Source organism: Eleginops maclovinus, chromosome 7 (assembly GCF_036324505.1).
Source record: "Eleginops maclovinus isolate JMC-PN-2008 ecotype Puerto Natales chromosome 7, JC_Emac_rtc_rv5, whole genome shotgun sequence".
Taxonomy (NCBI): Eukaryota; Metazoa; Chordata; class Actinopteri; order Perciformes; family Eleginopidae; genus Eleginops; species Eleginops maclovinus.
In genome coordinates this window covers 15,741,095-15,758,805 of record NC_086355.1, presented here as the reverse complement: position 1 = coordinate 15,758,805, position 17,711 = coordinate 15,741,095, and the positions used below count along the sequence as shown (strand labels likewise).

The 17,711-nt window shown below is 40.4% G+C and overlaps 1 protein-coding gene across 5 annotated transcripts in view; it reads right to left on the bottom strand.

Moving 5' to 3' along the window:
- The window catches only part of epha3 (eph receptor A3), a 94,619-nt gene that overhangs the window by 31,365 nt on the left and 45,543 nt on the right, over window positions 1-17,711 (bottom strand). For 4 of the 5 annotated variants that reach the window (XM_063887642.1, XM_063887640.1, XM_063887641.1 and 1 more), the window contains 4 exons: window positions 13,713-13,868; window positions 10,128-10,487; window positions 5,428-5,552; window positions 29-191 (listed from right to left, as the gene is read on the bottom strand). In XM_063887642.1, the coding sequence (XP_063743712.1) occupies window positions 29-191; window positions 5,428-5,552; window positions 10,128-10,487; window positions 13,713-13,868 (804 nt within the window). The remainder of the gene's footprint in view (window positions 1-28; window positions 192-5,427; window positions 5,553-10,127; window positions 10,488-13,712; window positions 13,869-17,711) is intronic. The other variant, XM_063887644.1, reaches the window with a different exon arrangement.

Sequence of the window (17,711 nt, the reverse complement as noted above, 5' to 3'; positions counted from 1 at the left end):
TACAACTTTTATTGTGGGCTAAACTTACAGTCAGGGCTGGTCTCAAACTGGAAGCTGGGGCTGCTGGCTCCGTATCCGGCTGCAGTGCGCGCTCTGATCTGCAGCAAGTAGGCCGTGTTTGGCTTCAGACCATTCAGAGTCACGTTACAGCCCCGAGCACGGAGGATGGTGTAGCTGGTCTCCTGCTCCTCCTGTAAGACAAGGCAGATACATTTTGAGAATTCAAATTATAAATGTTGAGATTTCTTTTAAAGAAACATACCACCATTTAGGTTGGAAACGAGTAATGATTACCATACAGTAGAACACAGTAAGTATTATGTGCATGAACACAAACACATGCTTACACCCACTCACAAATATCCCTGACAGCTATCTGATGAATTATGTCCTCCTTATTTTATGGCTTCTCTCCTACTGATCTCCACTGATAAACAACAGGGGGATTTACACACCGGGGCTGCATTCAGAATATTGTTTCCAGATGTGGAAGGAAGTAAAACGCTGAAGAAAAGATGAGAGGAGGTGGATGAAGAAAAGTAATCATACAAAGAAGCAATTTTTGTGTGGGGGAATATTTAAGAAAACATATATTAAGTATGATATCAATTATATCTTCAATTTAAAGTTTTAAATTATAAATGAGCAAGTAAGTAAGTAAAAATACATGACTTGAAAGTAAAATACATCACACAAGGCAAGCCTGTAACTTTAAGGACAGGACACATAATTTACCGTGAACGAATGAGTACGAAAACCTTTTAAAAAATCAATTTACATTGCTTTTTCCCCTCATTTTGTGTTACACAGCATGTTTGGATTGTCCAGGGTGATAATTACTGAACCAATCCATGCAGATTTGCAATCACATAATTATGGAAGCAATTCGATGCTATGAAAGAAACTGCTAAATAGACGGAAACTTGCACTAAGCCGATCTTACATTTTAATGACAACTTATTAGAGATGACTTCAACAATCCTTAACATTAGCTACATGTTTTGCAACATAGCCAGCCTCGTAAAAATCATCCAAGGCCAAATTGCATTGCACGCACGCTCAAATTCTTATTTTATAGGCCTGGTTACAAATAGGCCCTCACTGGTAATGGTAACAGCAGAAACACAAGTATACATTCACACATACACAGAAGCAGCGTCCACAAAGAACTTCAGGCCAATTAATGGGGTGGATCAGAATTTTATGGTGCACAAAGCTTTATAAACTGCTCTATGTTTGAGGAGGTAACGGATACTCCAGACCTGCACTGGGACAACTCTTCATCACAAATATAAATCTACCCGCAGCTTGTCACCGTTCCTCGTTCTAGACAGCATGTGATCCCCTGAAAATTACACACAGGTGTGGCTAGAGCACCTTTGTGTGTGTGTGTGTGTGTGTGTGTGTGTGTGTGTGTGTGTGTGTGTGTGTGTGTGTGTGTGTGTGTGTGTGTGTGTGTGTGTGTGTGGAAACAGAGACAGAAACGTAGGTCTGACACCTCTCTTTACTGTAGCCCAACAAGTAGTCCGATTCTGAACCATCCACTTCTGTGTGTGTGTGTTTGTGTGGGTGTCACCAGGGCACTGCTAGAATTTAATACAGCCTCTGCGCTGCTTTCTGCTTTGACAACCTAAACAGAGCTGTTGCAAATTATATATTGTATAACACACACGCACACACACACACACACACACACACACACACACACACACACACACACACACACACACACACACACACACACACACACACACACGCATGGATGCAAACTCCTACAGACCCGAAAACAGGAGATGAACAGCAGAAGTCTTATAAATACAGTGTTTCAGGCAGCATTCCTTCCATCTTAGACTAAATAAACAGCCCAAATTAAAGCAGATCGAAAGCTCTCTCTTTGCTCTTTAGATTGCTGTGATAAAACATGCAAAAACAATCAGCAAAGTGGATTCCCACAAATTCTATTTTGACAAAGTGCACTTGAAAATGCCTTATTGGCTGCGGAGCGCCCCTTTAGCCGGTGTTAGCGTAAAGAAGATCACACAGTTAGCATGGGAGGAAACACCTCCCTTTTTCGGGAACATCTCACTTTTTCTGGGAGCGATTTTTGGTTTGGAATTCCCAAGAATCACCAAACATTCTATAAGAATTCCCATGTATAGGACACACAGTTGGGGATCAGCCCTTGCACTTTGGAAACTGGGGCCTCTGGTTTCACGACCGTGTGACAGAGTGGTATGTTTTGGCGGAAAGAACAGTGTGGCAAAGACAGGAGAAAAATACTGTTTATGTTTTTTTTGGTACAAAACATACATTCTATTGTACCTACTGTGAAATTATTCTCAGGTTGATATGAGACTTTTGTAGAATAAGTATAAATTCCCTGAAGGTTAAAAATATAGGACTGAACGTCTGAAGATTCCAGTTGTTCCAAAACAAATATATGTTTTATATAACTTAAGAAACAACATGTGCCATGTACATTAAAGGTTATTAATGCTACTGGAGCCTCGAATGAGTCAGCTTTATGTTCTTTTAAATGGTTATTAACATAGCCCTGCAAATATATATGGGTAGATGTCATAATTGTACAAAGCTTTGGCAATACTGTTGTCATTATGGTCAAATCAATAAAGGTATTTTAATTGAATTTGTGTTACAGTACATCATCGATGGGCTTCCCCTGGGGGAATTAAAAAGTCCATCTTTTCAACAGTTTGCCAGAAAAGTTGCGCAAAACTGGTTAATTGTCTTTAAGAATTAGATGTCCAATCAGCACTTAGCATTAAGAACCTACATTACTTGAAACTTCTGCCTTGCACTGTAAAACCCTTAACTATACCAATTTAATACACAACTTTTAAAACGGTCATCCTAGCATTACCCTCATTCAGCTCACTGGACAAAACAAATCCTGTTTGATTTTTAAACCTCACAAAGAAAAACAGAACTGTAAGGTCAGTCCATGTCCGCCATTGGTTTATCTCCAGAAATCTCTTGGTCCATGCATAGCGTAATTCATCTACCATACACAAGAATTTTAGCTTTGAATGATGTGGTTGTTGGCACAATGTTCATTTTTCTAAGAGAAGCTGGAGTCATCGGTATATTGCTATTGGGTTTCATGATAATGTACACTGTGTATGTCTTGTGTAAATAAAGAAGTAGAAAACCACAAACACATAAAAGCAGAAAGTCTGGCTGATGCTGCAAATCTGAACATCTTCCTGCTAAAAGCTTCTGCTATAATCTCTCTCAGTCTGTTTTGGTGTTCTGTTTGACCATCCTGTTTATGCGTTCATGCAATTATATCTGTGTGTGTCTGAGTATGTGTCTCTAAAAGCCTCTTTCTGTCTCATAAGTGACTCATGGTGTGGTCTTGGTGCTAGGAAGTTGTGCTCCAACTCTTGCCCTCTCACGGCCTCGATCCTTGGCATGCTGGAGGCTCTCAGCGTCCCTCAGCCTGCCACCAGAAGAGGCCTCTATCCTGTCCATTGGGGGTCTAACCTGGTTGTCCCAGTTTGCTCTTCTGCATGGAAGAGCCTTTTGTCTGGGGTTTAAAATCCCTGGGGATGTATGGCTGCTGTGGAGAATCTTATGGGAACGTATGTGTTTGTGTGTCTGTCTCAGAGTGTCTCCAGTAATTCCTCAGCGATGATGTGATTAACAGGGATCAGCGCAAAGGCCAACAGATTTCTCATTACAAAACTCTGACACACAGACTGTTCCTTAAACTCCACCCTTTCATGAATTCCCCTATCTTCTCTCAATGAATATGCATCTGTAATGTGTGAGAATGTGTGCGATTGAAAGAACACAGCTGAGAATTAGACATGCAGTGAGCTCTGACCCAGGATCAGTCATTAACTTCTCCTCTCGCTGTTTTCCGTTTTAACATCTTAGGTAAGGATGGCTGAGCAGGGAACTGAGTTTAGAGAGGAAACTGCTTCTGTCGGCCTACTAATCAAGAGATTAGGGGCCACTGTTGGCATTCAAGCAAACTGTGATCTGGGACACACACATACCCACACAAACTGACACACTCACATGAATCTGCCAGAGTGATTAAACTTGCATCCATGGCTAATTTCACCATCAAATGTCAGCCATAGAACGACATTGGTGCTGAAAGCCAGTGTAATTCGTTCTGCACTAATTTCTCTCACAGGGGAATGAGCGACCCCACAGATGCATTTACGGTCCGCCATTAAACTTGTCTCCATTAGGAGGACTGGAGGGAAGAGGAAGACAGGATGAGAAATAGAAGGGAGGGAGAGATGAAAAAAAGAGGGTGTGAGGGGAGGAATATGAAACAGGGGAATAAAGAAAGAAAGACAAACAAGTATAAGAAGTGTCGATAGAGGTGTAGTAGTTGACAAGAATGGCGCGGTGGTAGAAAAAAGGAGAGGGGAGATATCGATGCAGAGTGAGACAAAACTAATGGGAACCTGTTTGGCTGTTTAAGTGAGATAATGGGCAACACCAGTCTCATGCTAAATATTTTTGTTACTCGACAAAAATACAACTTTTGTAGTTAAACAACAACTCCTTTATTGACGCTAGCCATAGTTCATTCAATGCTCCAAGCGCAACAACCAACATTAACTTCCTGTTTATTTCACAATAAGAGCCCCTACTTCCTTCTACTATGTCAACTCTTATACATGCATTTATATGTAGTTACGTGAACATAACTACAACTGTATGTGAACATAAGCATGTTAACAATTTTAACCCAAGATTTCTTTTTTTTACCTGACTTTAGGGCTCAATACAACACTAAACTTACCATACCATTCCATTCTCACATTTATCTGGTAAGTACACACACAGTTAGGCTTAGCAAAAAGACAACATAAAAGAAACTGCATCGGACTGGGAAGGCATTTTGTTGCAACACACTTGTTTTGCAACATCATAACTGCCCTTGCACAGTCATTTGAAAATTTGAAAATTAGCAGTTGTAAAACATTGACTTTGGAAAGTTCTTATTTTATCTACTTTATCATGTCGTCAGGGCAAGATGAAACATTGCACATGCCTGAAGAAGGACTCTAGTGAACATGCTCAATGGGCTTACAAATGCAGAGGAAGGAATCCTTAAGACTTTTTAAACATGTGCACCGAAGAAGCACATTTTATTGGAATGAATGGTTTGCCATCTGTGTGAAACAGCTAGCCTGACTATCCAATTATAACACAATCAACCAACTAGCAAATCAAGGGTTAACTTATCAACCGATGTTATGTTTTATGCTAGCATTAGCATTATTTTGACCAGGCAGATATCATATTGATTTAAATGTTCTTACCAAAGTCGCAACTAAGCACATTTTCCACAACTATGCCTTTAAGAACTCCAGTTTATCATGCTGCCCTGCTCAAAGGCACATGAGGCAACATATTAACAGTGATATATTGTGCACCAACCTTTTCGTAGTATTTGATCTCGTAGTCCAGGATAATGCCGTTGGGTCTCTCTGGCTGCTGCCAGGACAGGGAGACGCTGTTTCGAGACGTCTTCTCCTTTCTGATCACTGTCACCGGGGAGGGAGCTGGGTGGGAGACGAAGACACACAGACAGAAAGAAAAACAGAGAGAGAGTGAGGTTCAGTGGAAGTTCAGTCCCGCGGTGTTGCATCCTGGCAATAGTCTATGGTTCCAGTTAGCCTAATTCAGTTTGCTGCCCAGTGGGGCCGCATTAAAGGCTGAGGCCTGGACATGGTGGGTGGAATGAGACAATGTACACTAATGCAAACACTGGCTGGTGAACACACACACACACACACACACACACACACACACACACACACACACACACACACACACACACACACACACACACACACACACACACACACACACACACACACACACACACACACAGTACATGGTCAAAGAAATATGATATTGAGATGCACGTTCAATAGTCCACTGCGAGGTTGATGCGAGAGATAGTGCTTAGGTCAGATGATTCAGATTTCTGTCATCAAAACAAAACATTATGCATTTTAACATTTAATCAAATTATAATAAATCAACATTCCAGAGTTTTATATTGTGGTCAATGTTACTAATGGCAGCATAAGCCCTTTGTATCAGTCGTGTTGTGATCTATTGTTTTTTGGGCATGAAAGGACTTGTTTCTTCTCACATCAAATATTTATTTTAAGACATTTGATAGCTGTTTAACTCTAGCAAGTATGAAGGGATCAATTTAATGTTTTTAAAATGTTTGCATTCTGGGAGGAATATAATTACAATGAAAAACAAAGCAATGCTATGCTTGGTTGTTACAGTAAGTCTCTCTGGATCTGATGAGAATATCAAAGTTCTGTTCAATCCTTCATTAAGTTTAAAATGTGTTCCTGCTCGTATTGTATGAACTACACTATGAAGTACACTGGTTTGCCCTTTAGCGTTTATTGCGGCGTAGAATGTTTTTTCTGCATGGTGTTTTATTTTGAAATACTATTCGAAGTCCTGTCCCCGTCCCTTTTGGTATGACGCTCCCTCCCTCGCCGATATTCCTCACCAATCCTCACCATGCATTGCCCTGCCTGCGGGAGTTCAGATGGTCTCAATCTAGTAATTCAGCCCACCTATGCATCTACCAAGCCCTGCATCCTTCCCTCGTTCTCTCTCTCTTCACTCCCTTTCTCAATTCCCTTTTTTACTGCTCTCTAATTGCCAGGCAGCTCCAGGGCCAGCCCGGCATCGACTTTTAATTGTATTAGACCACAGGAAAAAATATGTTTGTCTTTGAAATGTTTGAGCCTTTCTTGATTGTGATTATATGGCTGCGGAGTGTGCGTCTGTGTGTGTCTGCGCTTATATCCGCGGGAAGTTATTCTTTCTCCTGTAATGAATCCAGATGGGAAGAATCTGTTTCTATACCCCCAGCTCCTCCTCTCCTCCCCTCCCTCTGGTTCTGATACTGGGTGAAGCTGTGCTTTTTATTGGCTCTGTGGTTTATAGTGGTAATGATTTACTGTGTCTGGGCCGCTTGGAGGCAGCTTCGGGTTCCTCTCCTCCTCCTTTTCCTCCTCCTTGCTTCCCTCTTTCCTTCTATCGCTCCCTCTGCATGTCTATTTCCGGGCACTTAATTTGCTGTCACTCTTGGTTTCTGTCTGTGGTATAACTGTAAAACTGGAACAGCAAACCAAGCCCATAAAATCCTTAAAAAGTGGCCATCAGCATCATTCACCTGTGATGAAAGGGACACAGCGCAGACCTGAACCACATCTATGAATTTGTACAACATTTGCGGACCTTTGTGGGAAGATTAAAGATAAAAAACTCAATGAATAGCGATGATATCATACGAAACAGCCTTGCTATCTATCTGTTCTTGTTTTTTGTTCACTTGTCATCTCTTTATTTCTGCATCTTCATCTTCTAATGAAACCATTTGGGTTATTGGACTGAACATATGTTGATCTTTACCACCTTAAAACGTTAAAATAGGATGAAGTATTGAAACTTTCAATTTAAATATGGTCACCTAAAAGCAAGCGTCCTGTATGTGCATGTGTTTTTTTACATGTTAGACCCACTTGGCGAAGTCCAGCCACTTTTGAGACTGTTGATATTACACTTCTCTAAATGTAGATTACACACTCTTAATTTTGTGCAGCTATGACAAAGAGTGTAGGGTAAAGGATGTGGAAGGTGGTACCTGACAGCCCCTTGAGAGCACAGCCAGGACAGACAGCACCTTCCCAAGGAAACACTTAATCCAGCTTTTAACAGCATTGGATTGTATGTCTACAGTATGTGTGTGTGTGTGTGTGTGTGTGTGTGTGTGTGTGTGTGTGTGTGTGTGTGTGTGTGTGTGTGTGTGTGTGTGTGTGTGTGTGTGTGTGTGTGTGTGTGTGTGTGTGTGTGTGTGTGTGTGTGTGTGTTTATGTGAGAGAAAGTGTACGCTGACGGGTGGTGCTGGGGCACTGACATACCTAATCCTTGTAAACTCTCAGGGCTGATGGAGAGTGTGCAGCTGCAGGCGGAGATATTTGTAAGAGAGGGAGAGGCCCACGTGTGTGTGGTGAACGTGGGTATGGTGGTAAGGTGTGTGCGCTAGATCTATGATACGCAAAGACGAGGATTCATCTTCCGTGATGATCGCTTTAACATTAAGATGGTTTTCAATATTCAGAGCACACGTTGCCCTCTTAGTGTTGATAAGCCCTCTTCAAATGTAATATATATGCCGATCTTAATGGAATAATGGTTTAGCACGGGTGTAATATGGGAGTTATACCGGTGTAATTATTGTGTAATAATTGTGTTGGGATTGTTAATGTGTAATAAAAGTGTAATGTAAAGAAAACCAATTGATTATTTATACCTTATATTTGTATGTGATTGGCCATTTAAGGGTAAATTTGTCTTTACGTCAAATAGTACTTTTTAAATCAATCTTTCCCTTTCCCCTCATAGCAACATATCATTTGAGTCCTGACTAATATTCATGCTTGACACAACTGCACATACTGTATATGAACTAGCACACACAATCTATATTTACCTCGCTGTCGCTGTCCTGTCACTTTAAAGAGGTCATGTCTGGACCTTGTCATTTCTAATACAGTCGAGGTTTGTCAACACAGATCAAACACTGTGTACATCTGTCCGTCTATGTATTGTATTCACACAACCTTTGACATTTGCATGTTCATCACCCTGACATGTTTCTTCCTGAGGGAGTTTACTCATGTATGATTGAGCCTATCTATCCTTGCATGGTGTGCTTATGTGTTTGCACACTCTCCACACACTTTAGGCTAAATCGACAGCAGAAATAATAAAGTTATTGCCTTGATTTGGATAAATGTGTCTTGCCTCAGTGAAATTCTAAATCAAAGCAACTCTAGGGTAATGAAATAAAGCAAGCTCAAGGAGTTTCCATGTCTAAATGTAAAAGAAAACAAACAAAAGTCTTGAATTACAATACTTCTCCACAAACCTACTCCGACCACTAGGTTTAAAATCATAGCTCTTGCCATCTGCCTATCATCAGAAAAGTGATGCAGTGCCTGACCTCGCTGTATGACAACCACGGAGAGTAACTCCCAAGTGTTAAACCACCTCCCAAGGTTTGGAAGTAGTAAAAAAATGCCCCACAAGAAGAAGAAAATTGCATGCTGTGGGTTGGGAAAGGGACAGGTAGAAATAAAGATCCTGTTCGAGATGGAGAGAGAGATAATGATTGAGAGGAAAACCAAAACAAAATGCTAAATTGCTGACACAGAAACATTACCTAACACAAGGCAAACTGTGTAAGAGAACAGTAAGGGATCGGCAAAATGATAAAGGGATGTAGTACAGCAAGTCCTTTGCGCATTCCTCGATCGAGTTAGAGATTTCTGAGGTTTGGCACTCTCTACTGAAACTACATTTGTTTTACTCTTTGAATTTCAAAACACCACTTCCATTTGACCTCATATTCATCTAAGGACTGGATGTGTGGAGAGATATTTGTATAAAAGATATATGGGACTTTTAGGTGCCCAACCCCTGAAGTTAGGAGTTACTGTTAAATGGATGAGAATGTCTTTTTTGTAAGAAGGAAGATATTCAATCCTGGTTGTTAAACTGGAGAATAGTGGTCCGGGATTGCCTTGTAAATGTCCAGGGTTGATGGTTGGAGTGCCTGTGTTTGGAGCACATGGACTTTGGGCAGTATACTGTATTATATGATACAAATATGAAGAGGGAGAATGAGCGCAGTTTAGTGAAATATACTTGCATATTATCTATGTCGTCGCTCTACATCGTTTTTAGTTATACATTTGTGGTTTTACAATCAGCAAAATTTTATATACACATTTCTTGATGGATAAAGACCACACACCCATATTTATACATAGAGTGTGGACTCTTGTTGTAAACCCTGAAATCTAAACCTCTTGAACTAAAATTAAAGCCAGTCTTAATTTTGCAAGTTTGAGATGTTCGAAAAACGTTTTTACTTAATGAGCCATCTACGTTCAGTGACTGATCAGAGGTCATTTGGAGAAAATAGCTCAGTTTTTATCATTTCTGGTCTAAAAAGATTGCTCTATAGTGTGTCTATCTGATTTTCTGAGTGTCTGCCTTCATCCATGTATCCATCTGTTGTGACATCTCACCAGCTTGGTTGGTGGTGATGGTGACGGCGGCATACTGCCTCATCTTGGGTGCCAGCGATGACACACCGTTCAGTGCTTCAATCTCAAAGGTGTAGTTGGTGTGGGCTAGCAGGTCGCCCACCGTCACCGTGGTGTTGTGGAGACCCGTGGCTCTCGGCAGAAAGTGAACATTGCTCCGGCACGGCTCACAACGCAGGTTGCCACCGTTACTGCCGTTAGCGCCCCCGCCCCGGCAGCGCTTGCAGAGGACATTGAAGGTGATGTCCCTGCGGCCGCCGGCGTCCTCCGGCCAGCTCCAGTCCAGGATGACCGAAGTCTCATTGATGGAAGAGATGACATTTCGAGGAGCTGAAGGGGGTCCTGGTAGACAGTGAAGAGAAGGAGAGGAGGTGGGAAAAGGAGGATGATGTCATTAGGGGATGAAAGAAACGTTTGGTTTGGATAGAAAAATAACGTAGAAAGCAAGGTCATTAGTAGAAAAAGAAAGGGAAGAAAGTAAATAAATGTGAGGTATCAACTTCAAGGAGTTGGAATAAGATTTAACAGCAAAGTCAACTGCAGAGGAATTCAATGAAGACTATACTCTAAACTAAAAAAGAAAGGATTATTTAAAAGAAGAGAAAGGGGCAGGATTCCTCTAGAGCATTGTAATGGCTTTATAAAGTCTGTGTGTTAAGAGGTTGCTGTTTTTTCCAGGAAGTAAGTTTTCCAGGAAGGAACTGGCCATTTAAATGAGTCTTTAGAGTGCAAAGGAAGTACCTTCTTAGAGATTTTTACTCAAGAAAATTGCAATAAATGCTTCACAATGTATTCTCAACCTCTGTTATTGTAGTTTAATTACGGTAATGTCATGGTTGAGTGAATATGAGTGTGCATATGCATCTGTTTTCCTCTTTTTGGTTCAGTAAAAGAAGAAAATGGCATGACACAGCCTCTTCCACAGAAAGACAGACTGTCAAACTCTGACATATAAAAGACTGACATATAAAAGTAAAAACGTCTTATTACAAACAGATCCCTTTTGAATATTTCCAGATTTGTATATCAAAGCTATGGCTGTAATTACATGGAGAAGAAAAACAAAACTGCCAAGCTACTCTGTTGAGGAGTTGCAGGAGGAGAGGAGGGAAATGGGCTTAGTGGATTGTGCCTTGAGATAAAACACTTTGTTTGGTTTGTTTGATTTAACAAGAAATAACTCACTCCCAAACTATGCATAGCTCCTGTCTCCTGGTAATTATAGTCTGTAATTGTGTTGTACAAGAGAGAAATCAGAAGAAAATATACCAACATCTGAAAATACATCAGGGTATTTGAAATTCTCTCAAAATTAAATTGACCATTTCCTAAGAAATCATTTCATCATGATTAATTTCTGCAGCTCCTGGACTGATTGATCTGTCATAAGCAGGTTTCTTATTTAAAATACTAATACCATTAGTTTGAATGCAAAAATAGAGCAAACTACGTATTGGCTCTTGCATAGGCTTTTTGGGGTGTCAGGTTCATTTAAATAGAAATTAACACGATTTATGATAGTGTATAGTTTTAGAACTATTCAGCTTGTTCTTAAGCCTTACGGAAATCACCCAATCTTAAGAGTTTTATGTCCCGTTGCTATAATCAAAATGCAATTGAATGAGGCACATTTTATTCAAAGTACGACAGACAGCGTTTCTCATAATAAATGTAAAATTGTTCTCAATTTGACCGTCAGCACAAACAATCAAAGGAAGTCTCAAAATAATTGTAGATAACGTATTCAAAACTATTACTCCTTTCAGTAACAGAGAGAAAACTACTCACCCAACTGTAAGTATAGTTCAACCTACCTTGTATATTGGTGAACGTGAGACCGTATTTTCTTTACTAAACTAATCTGACCCTGATAGTCCTCGGGCTCACCGACACAGCTAACTCCCCTGACCACATCAAACTCTTGGACCTGTAATCCATACAAGGTATACCTGCACGGGCATGCACATGTACACATGCATCCAATCATACACGTATTCCGAAACGTCAAAATAATACTTCGACATCGAGATTAACATGAGACATGAGTTACAGAGCGTAAAACCCGAGGATGTGTGCGTAATCTCCAATCCCTCACAAAGACACTCATGTTTTGGCAATTCTCTTTAGGCCCTTTCCAGCCTCCTACTTATAACTGGAGATGACTTGTAGAAAGGGATTTCCCTGAGATTTTTTGTAAGTTACATTGTAGGTGATGCTCAGCTAGGCAGACCAGCACATTTTTGTTTAAAACTGAAGGAGTTGCTATGGGACAGAGGGGGTGTATTGATGCATTTCTAATTGGTGGAACTGAAATCTTGGGAGTAGACATACTACACCTTATACACTGCTACGACAGCTGTTTCATAAGTGTCCCATGTTGAATAAAACAGGAAATACCATACGGATTCAGAAGTGTTTTTGTCTTTGTTTTTTAGTTATGAGTTTTGTTCTCTAATTTCCTGCCAGCATTTTCCGTTTTCTCGAGTCAATTTTAAACAACCTCTATCCCACCGCTAACAGTATAATCATGATCATTATCTCTTAACAATTTATCTATTCATTTGCAGCCCTCACGTCTCTCAATCTGTCCCAATGAGGTGGAATTTGCCTAGTTGACAAGATGGCATCAAGATAATCACAACAGGGACATGCCGTGACTGCCTTTTTAATAAGGAGTCTGTCTCTGGCTCAGGGCGTCCATTTCTATGTTGTACTGTCCTCCACACCCTACAAGCATTTCTTCTTCTTCCTAGCTCATTTAGTAACGGATATCTCCATAGTCTGACATCAGGGAATGCAGTGATTTATCATTTTTCGGGGAATGCCTTTTGGAAAGCTTGCAGGAGGTGACTGCATCTGCAGTCCATTTGCATCAGAGGAGGACAAAGAGAATCATGTAGGGAGCTGTAAAGGTGATACAAATGTTCTTGAGCAATCATGGCTTTGGTGACCTTTAAATAAATAAGGAATGTTAAGAAATGCTCTTGGTCTGTTAGTAATATATTTTACTGGTGGATTGGGAATCTTCAATTGGATTATCCATACAATTCCAACTATAAATGAGATCCCACTGAGTAGAACAATACCTGTTGCTCTCCCTGAGGTTTCTTCAATTTTTTTTTCCATAAATTGTGTTTTTTTGGGAGAGATTTTTCTTTTTCCCCTGCAAGGGTCCAAGAACAGATGGTGTCGCATGCTGTATGAGACAAATGTATAATTTGTAATTTTGGGGTATATAAATACTATTTAATTTGATTTGTATAGAAATTGTATTTTGCAAATACTGTGAAAATAATTTTAAAGCATTGTCAGCTTCATAGGAAGCTAAAACTGCCAAATTCATGGCTTTCAGCGTCTTCTAAAGGGAAGGTTACTACATGATTGATTTAGCATGTTATATATGAACTATGAGCCGAAAATAAATCCTCCTTTATCACATTGGAGGGCTCCTCTGGTCTCTTGGATTTCTCATAGCCCTTTATCAGGATGTCACTGAACCCTCACATGATATCTCAAATGGCTCCAAATGTTGCTGAAATGCTAACTCTAATATGAAGGCACACTTACGGGTACAGGCCATGGACGCAGGATCTCCTTCGGCACGGAAGTAGTTTTTCTCACAGCCACAGTGCAGCGACCCCTCGTGGTGAGAGAAACTATGAGGCGGACACTTGGAACACTCCATATTTCCAACAGTTGATTTGTAGAAGCCCGCCCTGCACACTGGAAACAAAATAACACAAAAAGATGCATGAGTGTCAGGCTGAAGCAGTACATCGATACCTTTTTTAATAGCCGCCTTCTTTCCCCCGGAGCACCTACAACAAGTAAGAAGTGAAAGATGGGGATTTAATGCACTCACACACACACACACACACACACACACACACACACACACACACACACACACACACACACACACACACACACACACACACACACACACACACACACACACACACACACACACATAAGCAAACTGCAAGGAGAAGACGGCATGTAAATCTTCTGTTAATGTAAGAAGAAGCCATTGACTGCTGGTAAAACACAATAATTCTCTTCTTTGTCTCTACTTCTTGGTCTCTTCATCTCTCAGAAGGCACAACATGAATAATGCAAATTGTCCCCCTCAGATAAAAGGACTGCTCTCTTTAAATATCGCTGGTGTTAAATCTGCACTCAGCAGCTCTTTTAACTCCTACTCACACACAAATCTGTTGCAATATGTGCAAGTGGGGTGACACTCCACCTGTGCAAAGTATATTGCATGTGTGTGTGTAGGAAGAAGATCAAACATAACTTTCCCCTTGTGTTCTCTTTTGTTCTTCTCTAACACATGTTGAGAACATTGTCAACTTATGTAGACTTGATGATGGGAAATTGAAGCCTACAAAAAAACCTATATCCAAGATGGTTATGTCCATTTTACTGCCCATGACTAACGGCATTACCTTTCCAAGAACTAGAGGTATTTTTTCTACAAGGATGCAGTAACTGCAAAATCAAATAACACAGGTCAAATGACTTACGCAGCATTTGCCTGGGATTTAATAAAAAATACGTATTGCAAAAAGGCTTGGGCAAGCAGGCTAGCATTGACTAATCATGCAATAAATAATAAAGCAATCACCTACTTTTTATTAAAATGCAAACTTGAGACTGCTGAACACATACACGGACAACCCCCCCCCCCCCCCCCCCCCCGCATCTCTTCTGTCACTGACACACACACACACACACACACACACACACACACACACAGACACACACACACACACACACACACACACACACACACACACACACACACTAGATTAAAAAAAATGGCCTGCCCCAACAGCATTGAGCCAGCAGAATGTGTGGGCTCAGCAGAATAGCTCTGACAGATCCCAGTGGTGGACAACACACTTCTGCAAAAGCCAACACTGCCATATTCATCACTGACACGGCACACCAAGGTCCCATGCTGCACTAAACACTCCTCTACCACCCCTTAGCTGTGTGTGTGTGTGTGTGTGTGTGTGTGTGTGTGTGTGTGTGTGTGTGTGTGTGTGTGTGTGTGTGTGTGTGTGTGTGTGTGTGTGTGTGTGTGTGTGTGTGTGTGTGTGTGTGTGTGAGAGAAAGAGAGTAATAGAATGTGAAGCAGGTTTAAACAGCCCAATATAACCATACTGATGGAATGACAACCACAACACTTGCTGACACACACAGAACAGACCACCCTGATTGGAGGACGCACCAGGAAATTAGACATGACAGCCAGCAGCTCCAGCCAATCAGGTATGAGAAGCAGCGAGATAGCCACAGGGTCAGCAGAAATGCACAGAGAACATAAAACAGGAGTGTGTTTGAACAGACAAAAGTTAGAATGAATTAATCTCATAACAGTGGCAGACTGAGATTTGATCCCTCTATCCATAAACAACCTCTGACAGAGCACACATGCCCCTGACAGTTCACCCCTATATAACACCAAACAAAGATCCTTTCACTGTATTCATTGGATAGTTAAAGCACTGGGCTCCAGTCCAACTGGATCTGTTTCCATTTAGGTACCGTATATACTCTAGTGTGTGAACTCCCAGCATTGATCTCACTGCGGATTAGAAACTAATCAATTATGGAGTTATTCATATTCACAGGTAAATGTGGTGCCAATAAATCTGGGGCTTTCTTATTCCAAAGTCCCTAATCATATTTATGATAACAATGTGGATATTTTTTTTTTGTTCTGCTAGATTGACACAAATGGGACAGAACAAGAACTTTATGTGCATATACTGTATAAGGCTGTAGGCTTTATACCTTTGGACTTTCCAAATCTGGCTGTAGTTCTCAGGCCCAATTGATAAAAAAAAAAAAAAATTAAAAAAAAACTCTTAAAAAATCACAGAAATATATTTAAATTTTAATTTCCTTCAACAGCAGAGCATTATAGTGCCACTTCTGTCGGGGACTATTTTCAGCTGTGGATTAATATGCATTTTAAACATTAGTATTGAGAGTTTGCAGGACTGGCAAAAATCAAAGTACATAACTCATACTTATTGCAATGACGGAACAAGTCATCCTGTGCAATTGTGTGCCTCATTAGATGGTTTTACTGTAATATATTTTAGAAGTAATGTGCTGGTATTCTTTAGCTAGGCCAAAAAATACTTTTTAGTAGGATCCATTCCTTAATATTATGGAACATATTTAATACCACCACATTATCCTTTAAGCATGGCCCTCTGTTAATGCTGGAGGAACTTAACATCTAAATATACTTGGACGAATGACTTTGGCAAGTCAACCCTCCATAAGCATAAGAAAAACCGCCTAATTTCCACTCTGAAGTAAAAAATACACAGGAACTTTTAAGTGTCTAACACAGCCGAGAAACTTATTAGGCACTGAGAGGATCCCATAAACTCTCAATGTAAAAAATCAATAACCAAAGCTGCACTTACGGTATGAGGTTTTCATATGACAGTATAGTGATATGTCGTATATGCTCGACCACAAACCCTAAAAATATTTTTATAACAGTTGGAAAAGGATAATAAAGGCCCCGTTTCTTCTGCTAGGATAAAAAGTAGCTCTGACAGGCTGATGGTAAAATCAGATTCAGCTCGCAGGAGGTTAACTACTCATTTAGAGGAGAACAGAGAAGTGTTATAGTAACATTCACCAGCAGTGTGTGTGTGTGTGTGTGTGTGTGTGTGTGTGTGTGTGTGTGTGTGTGTGCGTGTGTGTGCCCCAGGAGAAGAAAAACACAGCACCTCTTCAGATGTCAGAGTGTGTGTGATTAATTAAAATATGTGGGTGTTTGAAAACAACACATACAGACACACATTTTAGAAGAGTCATGACAAATACTGAGAAAATGTTATATTTGCAGAAGACAAAAATATCAAGGTTATCCCCCTGAATCATCTTTTATTTATTTTAGAATCAATATCAGCAGCGGGGACAGCATGTAAGGACTACTGTTCCCCTGTAAGTCGCTTTTTGTTATACACACTTCTTACATACACACAAGTTGAAATTCTTCATACTCACATGGGTATAACACAATGTCTTGCTACTTTCTACATAATGACAGCCGAAACACAATCTCTTCATTCACTTTTAAAGAGAAGTACACACTGACATACAGACACACATGTACACACACATACAGCTGCAGCTGCCACATGATATAGAGGTTGTAAAATAACTGGGGCTCCAATTTGCTCAATCAATAGTCTAGGTCATGGGACACCATCATCAATAATTAACATGACTGCTGGGTGGTGTAGTGGTCACATGCACTCCCTCTTTTTTACTACGCGTTGACAACCCCACCTGACCTTGGAGAGAGAGGATTTGGTTACGATGCGTCTTTGGAATGAGGCAAATGTTTAAGAATTGGAGACAACGCAGATACATTAAACTGGTTGTTTTAAAGCTAAGATATTTCACAGTTTTAGAAGAAATTTTAGAAATAAATGGAATAGTCTGTGATTGGCAGTTAAAGCTCAGTTAAACAAAACTTAAGAATTACACATTCATTTAATTGATTTTCATTCATAAGCCTTTAAT